The following is an 8254-nucleotide window of genomic DNA, read 5'->3' as shown; positions in this document are numbered from 1 at the left end:
TGTTTCGTATACAGCGTTTACCCTAAATTCACCTCATCTACTGATATTTCAGCCAGTCTAACCAGCAGTGTTTTTCTGTTTTCTTACCTCTACGGCACTGCGGTCCTCCGGTGCAGGCACGCAATTTAAGTTTGGTTTATTTCAAAGGGGTCATATGGCGCGAATATGTGTTTTTCTGTGTCTTTGGTGTTTTTTAAGTTGCCCATGCATGTATTACACATGTAAAACTGCTCAAATTAAAGTGTTGAAACAAAAGATGCATTCAACCTAAAGCTAGACCTTCCACGAGATAAGACAACTAAAAACGAATGGTTACATTTTATTTACCACACTTCTTCCAGAAAAGTACAATCCGAATGTTCAAGTTTGGGCAGAGTTTTATTGTGTTGAATGACAGTACTGAAGACACAGAAATACTAATTTCTAAAATGTACCTGATTGGCAAGTAAAATAGGCCTAAAATAGGCCTCGCAATGGGCCTATTTACCTGTAAATAAAACGTTTCGTTTTTGCAGGATTTTGTAATTCTGACTGAACATCCTACTGTAGGCCATTGGAGTACTTTGCACATTTGAATAAAATAACTCATCCATTTCCTTGATGTAACTTGTGTAACCAGCAAGTCAAGGTGACATTCTTAAGAATTTTTTTATCTGTTAAAACAATGAGGAGGAAATGTTTGATGTGGAAAGGTCACATTCTAGAAGTATCGTTACATGCTTTCTGTTTTGAGGCCTGCATTGAAGTCACTTTCCCACGTGAACACCACTAAAGCCGAAACCACAAATGCCGGAACACGCCCATTGGAAAAACATTTGTCTAAATGACTGCTTATTATTGGAGAAACAAAGAAACTAGGGCCCGTGTTCATAAAACAGTTTAAGGCTAAAAGAAGCTCCTAAAGCAGTGGTTTTCATTTATCGCATGCGAGATCCATTTTCCTGCAGAGTTTAACACCTGAAGAGGCTAATCAGTGACTTCAGGAACAGTTGACGTTCAACTTAATGTTGGGCTGCGCAGAATGTTCGGCATTTCATATTAATAATAGATATATTATTAGTCACTAGCAAGACCGATCAACAAAAACAGACACTCTATACTTTTGCATCTGGATCTAGTTCTTTTGTATCTCTCAAAATGCCTGTTTAATTTCATCTTCTTCAGTAAAACACAAAATGGGATGTTGCGCAGAATGTCCGGGCTCATCTCTTTTATAAAAGGAAAGTAGATTACAAAATAAAACACAACTTGCTTCACCAGCAAGGTGACAGTTCTTAAATTTTCTGTTAAGACAAGTAGGCGTAAATGTTTAATGTTGAAAGGTCACATTCCAGAAGAGGTTTTACAATTATGATGAAAGTATTATTATTTATCTTTTATATTTGTTTGATTCACAACAACTACCTAACAACAAAACAAATTTTAAAAAGCGCTAAAGGAGTGCATTTGAAACAAGATGCAGGAGCCAATTTGCGAGCATTGTAAGTCTTTTTCATAATGTGAATTTTGAACATGCGTATGTGTGTATGGAGTAAGGCCAAATTTGAAATCATGCACCAGTTGGGTGGAGTTCATTGACAAAAGACTTGCTATATATAGCTTAAAGGGCAAGACTTTGCCAAATACATGACATTAAAGACACAGCTCAACTTCTAATCTTAGAGGAATTAGTAAAAATTTCAAAATAACAAGAAATATCTGGCAATGGCAAGCTCAAAAGGTAATATTACAATATCATTTTTTTTATTTGATGATCTCAGCAGGGAAAAAGTTAAATAAAGTGATTTAATTCATACCTTTTATGAGTAACAATTCCTGTTTAATTTAGTCTTTGGTTTCAGTGAATTAATTTGGAAATTGGTTTATTTTGACTGCACGTAATCTCAATTTTTTCTCTCCAAAACAGACATTGCTTTGACTGTCATAAATACTTTGACTCAACCGCCTAAAATATCCAACTATTCCACATCGGTGATTGAGGGAGCGGTACTGTTTGGGGCCTTAAATAATCTACAAGATTCCAAGGAAGAATTCTGGTATTTCACAATTCTGTTTTATTTTCTGCAATTTATGTGTAGTAAATAGAAAAGAATGTTTTAAAAATGATTAAATAAAGCCGATCAACTATTTCCACTGTGACTACTAAGGAGAAATAAAAAACACAATGTAAATGTGTAAAATAAGTTTATCAGGTTCTTAAGTATCTTGTCAGTCAGTTGTGCAAGATTGAGAACTTTTAGAATTATTAAGAAAGCTGTTATTCATATGTTGCTGATAGCTTTATTTGTTGTCTAATTTGCTACCTATACATATGTTTATAAAACAGTTTCACCTACACCATAGACAGAAATTTCGGATTGTATCTGGAGAGTGTGAATAATGTGAAGGGGTCTAAAGAGGACCACACATTCTGGCAGCTTCTGACTAAGACACCAAGTGGTGAAGTGCCGCTGACAACTGGTAAGTCTCTGGGAGATGAAGATAGTTTTATGACGCTTTCTGTACGGCCATATTCTCGGGACAGAGGTGCACCGATGTACTCAGTATATCTTTTTACAGTCGTGTCTGGGTCCACCATACTGCGAGTCTCCGCTGACTTACAAACATCTCTCATATATTATGGATAGATTATTTTTGTGTCAATAAAAATGAACGTAAACTTAAAAAAATTAACAAAAATATAAAATCAGACAAAACACTTTGATAATGAAAATACACTCAATTGCAAAACATTGACATGATATTCAAATACACTGCATCGATTCTGGACTATTTGTTAAGTTTAGTTTTTGCCAATAAATGCTTATGAATTCTCTTTCCGAGTTTTTGTTTGCTTCTAGAGTATCAACGTCTTTGTCAGGAAGCCATCAATCAAAAACTTACTAGCCAATCATCGTAAAGCCACTATAAGTCCCGCCTACACGTGAGATTTGTGCCAGAGAGGCGAACGAAAACTTGAGAAGTTTAAACGGAACCTCGGAAAGTATATATGTTTTATATATACTGTCAATTATGCTTTGTGGATAGAAAATCGGATCGGCAAAAATCTAAACCGGCAGGTTTCACCGGAATCAGCCAAGAAAATTGCAATCTCAGTTTTAAATGCTGTGAAAACAAAATGTTTTTCATTCAACATTTTATATTCAGTACTCTTATGTATTTTTCTTTCCAGGCATTGGCTGCTACCAACCTAAAAAAGATGAGCATATAATCCTGAAGTTCAGAAAGTGGGACGAAAAAACATGCATTTAAACATGTTGAACTAGTATGCAGCATGTATGAAAGAGTAAGCAATATGAAAGTGAATAAAAGACCTGGTAAAAACGTAACTCATACAGTTGGCTGTTGGTGTGCTTCTTCTTAGCAATGAATGTAAAATTAAGCTAAAAAACATTCCTGGTTAACAGTGTTGGGTAAGTTACTCTGTAAAAGTAATTCATTACTAGTTACTCATTACATATTCAATAGTGTAATTAGATTACTGTCCAAATTACTCTGTCCAAAAAGTATTTAGTTACTCATTACTAATTACTTTCTATATCCTACATCGACCTTGATTAGTTAAGTGACTCAAGGATAGAAATGAAACGGCTTATTTAATTCATTCAAATAAATAATATTATTAACTGACCAAAGTATTAGAAATGTGAGAACAGATTTTAAAGTAAGACTGTGGATTTTGATGTCAATTACACTATTGTACACGCACATATTTCACAAAGTATTTAGTTTAAGGACATCAAAAGTTACTGCAATTAAATTACAGAAAACATATGAGTAATCCCTTACTTTACTTTTTCAAGGGAAAAGTAATTAAAATACAGTAACTTATTACTTAGTAACTAGTTACACCCAACACTGCTGGTTAATGACTTTCTTTCTTCCGTAGAACACGAAAGAAGACATTTTGATAATGTTGGTGACCAAACCACGGCGGTACCCATTCACTAAGTTAGTTTTGTGTCCATCTTATAAAATTGAATAGGTACTGCTGTTGTTCTGTTTACGGGATTCTTTACTATCCTCTTGAGATGACTACAAAACTAAGGATATTTAGATTCATTTAACGTAGTAAAAAATGATGGGCCTTGAAATGGCAAACAAGTAAAACTGAAAAGAGAAATATTTGCATGTACATTGTCCAATTGCACTGAATAGAACATTTAATGTGGAAATTGCTTTATGAATAATTCATAAAAGTATTAACTCATCTTGTTTTTATTAATAATGTTAATATAATAATAATATTATTCACCCCTGCATATATGATCCAGAAGCACAGTAAACCGATATAGTAGTTCTTTTAGTAGTTTACAGTAGTAGTTCTGCTTTAATTTATTTTTACCTGTAGGCAGAAACTCTTGTAATTCAAAAGTATTTGGCAGAGAATTTTGCCTTTTGCTGGTGGCAAGCTGAAAAGCAGGTGTGATTTAGTTGAATATTTTTCACCCCACATTAATACCACGGCAGTGCAAGAGCAGCTCTCCTTAAAGCCGTCTAATAGCTGGCAGAGCATAACAGAGCATTAGCGACAAGATCCTGGCATTTATTTACATGTGCCAGTTCACGTGTTGTTCATAACACGCCTTTTGAACGGGAAGGCATGACATGTTGGAAAGTAATCAGCCACTGGCGAGCCCAAGGACATTTTCACTTCGCTTTCTGTGAAGTACAAGTGTGACTGCATAGAAGACACCAAACATGCCTACCGTTTAAAATGAAACGCAATTACCGGTGGGATGTTCGCTATAATTGCAGCGCTAGGAGCGAAATAATCTCATTTGCAGGATTTTATATTCACAGTTTTAGGGTTTTGTGTATTTGCATGTCTCCAAACGTTCCCGTGACACTTTCGAATATTTATCTGATGTGATATCCGCAGAGGTGCCATTTGTTAATGCGTTACATTTGGTGTAAGACACAATTTGAAAAAAGTCAGAGGCTTGTTTTATTATAAGTATATTTGGAGTTAGAGTTTAAAAGCTTCAGCTCACTATAAGAAGTTCTTACAAAAAGTTGTAAGTAATTCTTCAGACAGATTTCTTTTAACACTTCAGCAATTTTCATCTTCAACCATGCGTGGAATGAATCCGAAAGGGAAACTGGGGCATTTACCAACACGACTTCACAGTGATGATGGTGTTTTGCTCTTTTAAAAAGATCAAATGCAATACAAAGAGTCTCATGTGTTTGGTGTACAATCATTTTGACTGTCAATGTAAAACAGTCTCTCATCTTTCACATCCACACTGATATTTTTAACAAGAAAACAAGTTTCCATGAACAAAACCGTTAAAAAATGTCCAACAAGACGTGAATTATGATTTTCATTTCCATGAAGAACTTATAAAAATGACACATTAAAGTGTCACTGTTACATCAGCCAAAATAATAGAAAAATTACATGGTGTTTGTTCATTATGTATTCATTCCACCATGCTATGGTTAATACTATTCAGACACAAACAAACTATGAAGGGGGAAATCTGCCTCATAAACAAATTGAAAGTTTATTAGTACTGCCACTAGGGGGATAATTGCACAAAATGCTCTTTCTGCATCTTTCTCTTCAGTTCTTCCTGACCTTGTCCCACCTCACCTGACTTCCCATCAGTCTTTGGGCCAGATGCAGCCTTCTTTGACATCCTCCCTCGAGAGGCAGCGTGACTGCATTCCTGCCATATTTCTTTGCACTCATGGGTAGAAAAAACACACTTTGAAGAATTCACCATGTCTTTCTATCTCACAGTCTTTCTCTCGGCCTGCCATGATCCCATTGGACGCCTACAGCAAAAAGTAGCCACAACTGAAACCTTTAAAGACCTTGTGAACTGGCATGACAAGGACGGTATTCTTTTTTTGAGCTGTCAATATTTTCTGTACAAACAGCATCTTATAGCAGCAAATCACTTTTTCCTATAGCTTTAAGTTTACATCAAAGTAATTTCATAATTAATATTGCTTAAGTAGCTGGAAAATAACAACCTGTTTTAGTATTTGTTCATTCTAATTTGAGAGCTAATGACAATTTCCTACAAGACACCAATTCAGTCAAACAACAATGTTAATGTTTTTTGGGGGAGTTCATAGTTATGTTTTCACAACGAGAACTTCCTCAAATCTACCGAGATTGATTAAATATTTTCATCTCGGCAAGCATTCTTGCGGGCATTTGCATCGCAGCTACACAAAGCAAATTTGTTTCAGGACGACTTTTTTAAAATGCTAATCTGTGTTTTCAGGTGTGCTGAAAGTGGCCTGTACGGACAGGAGCCGTGGAGGTCAGAACGAACATAAAGCTGCTGTTTGTTTGTCTGGACACTTGTTTGCGAGGTTGGCCATTATCCTCCTCATTAATTCTGATGGCAAATAGCCTTGCTCAAGATTGTGAAGGTTATTTTGACCTGACACTCGTACGTAATGCTACGTATGAATTATTTTTGTCCTCATGGCTTTGGAGTTTGTTCTAGTATTGTAATACCTTGGGTGGGGTTTGGGAGGGGGAGTCTGCCATGGGGTCAATGATTGACAGTAAAATAAATTTATGATATCTTAGAATTTTCATTGTATATGCACAGGATCTATAACCAAACAGCAGATTGACAAGTACGTAAATGGACTTAATATTATGTGGCAGTCAATGGGGGGGGGGGGATCTGTCTGTTAATAAGCATTCTTCTAAAATATCTTCTCTGTGCTCATCAGAACAAAGACATAAATATACAGATTTGGAACAACTCAAGGAGAGTAAATTATTAAATGATGAATGAATGAATTTTGGGTGAAGTATCCCTTTCACAGGCAGATGAGTAAGAGTCAAGTAGACATGCCCCCTACCATGCCCACCTCACGCCATGTGCAAGAAAAAGACAGCAGCAAGTGTACCTTTCTGGAGTGATCTGTCAAGTGAACTCCACAGGGTTCGTCTTACGCTGGATTTATGTCACGGAAGACATACAATACGGTATAGAGTCAGGAAAGCAATGCAAACGACAAAAAAAACAAGTGTGCGTTGCATTACAGCATGTTACTCTTATAACGGAGCACGATACACTCATGAGTTGTGCTCTCATGAAGTCAAAAACACATGTGCATTTGTTTTCCAGTCAACAAAGAAGCTGCTCAAATGTATGTTAAATGCACTAGTATAAAAGCCCCAAATCATTGCAGACCTCATCAAATAAATGCGTTGAAAGGAAGTTCAGGATCCAGTGTTTGTATTCACGCTAGTAAATCTTTGATATGGTAGTTTTGTGTAGTATTTATCTCGACTGACAACTTTATCATACCTGTGAAGCTACTGAAGCATTGTCTGCGTTTGATGACGTGCAGGTCCCTCAAATGACCGCACGCGGCTTAAGACAGTCAATCACTGACCTGTGCGCAAACCAATGAGGAAATATCAGTCTTGGGAAATATGAAACAAAGTTGAACACATTAATATATAAACTCGAAAGGGGTATACGTCAACCAACTTTGATCACACACATGTGCATTAACGTAGCATCGCTATTCTCGGAGCTACTTGAGGTAACAATACTGACAGAACTTCAAATGTCAAATAATCATTCGATCGTTAAAAAAACATCCGTTCTGATGGGCTTCAACTCTGTGGATTCGAAACAATGAAGTTTGCAATTTGGCGTTCACATTTAAAAGCAGACAAACGCCTTTGTATTAGAGTTCATGTATTAGAGACCACATGATTTTCTAGAAGCCAAATTATAAGCGTGTACATGAGACTGACTGACCTCTGTCTGCACAGGTAAAAAAACCATTACCTCACCTGCTCGTTTACTAGTAATTAACAGAAAAGGAAACTTTGTATTCCTCCCTTATCTGTTTGTTTGTCTTCTGTAATGTCTGCTAAACATGAACTGTAGGGCACATCTAATTGGAACAGATTTCACACATTATGGCGTAGATGCATTTGTATTACATCGACCTTTACAACAGGACGTTATTCTTGGTAAATATATTATTGTATATGCAAAATAACACTTATGGGGAATGTGAAGCTGACACCGCATGTTCCAGTGGGGCCGCCATTTTGGGAGGATACTACTCAACTGCTAAAGATAACGATTACACAGCATTTCACCACTTGCAGTGTTCTTGTAGACTTTTCTAAACAGAAACATTTCCTCACCCTCGAACACTCCGCCTTGTCATGTAAAAGGTAAAGACAATGGTTTGACTGGTAGCCGCCGAGCTACTGCGGTTCTTAATCCTGGTCCTCACGACTCTCCTCTGC

The 8254-nt window shown here is 36.4% G+C and overlaps 1 protein-coding gene across 1 annotated transcript; it reads left to right on the top strand.

Annotated features, from left to right (window-relative positions):
• The first annotated feature begins 1608 nt into the window (after positions 1-1608).
• LOC130439526 (cobalamin binding intrinsic factor-like) lies at positions 1609-3312 on the top strand. Its single transcript, XM_056772182.1, has 4 exons — positions 1609-1720; positions 1907-2036; positions 2327-2460; positions 3173-3312. Exons 1-4 carry the CDS (start codon positions 1705-1707, stop codon positions 3250-3252), a joined length of 360 nt encoding a protein of 119 aa, XP_056628160.1. The 5' UTR covers positions 1609-1704; the 3' UTR covers positions 3253-3312.
• Positions 3313-8254: the final 4942 nt, after the last annotated feature.

The sequence above is a fragment of the Triplophysa dalaica genome, chromosome 17 (assembly GCF_015846415.1).
Source record: "Triplophysa dalaica isolate WHDGS20190420 chromosome 17, ASM1584641v1, whole genome shotgun sequence".
Classification (NCBI taxonomy): Eukaryota; Metazoa; Chordata; class Actinopteri; order Cypriniformes; family Nemacheilidae; genus Triplophysa; species Triplophysa dalaica.
The sequence above is the reverse complement of the archived record's forward strand: the minus strand, read 5'-3'. Positions and strand labels throughout refer to the sequence as shown.

Bases quoted from the DNA above. Each gene is read 5' to 3' on its own strand.
- LOC130439526 (XM_056772182.1), top strand. The intron at 2,037-2,326 runs GTATTTCACAAT...TTTATAAAACAG, and splicing joins GATTCCAAGGAAGAATTCTG to TTTCACCTACACCATAGACA. The intron at 2,461-3,172 runs GTAAGTCTCTGG...TTTTCTTTCCAG, and splicing joins TGAAGTGCCGCTGACAACTG to GCATTGGCTGCTACCAACCT.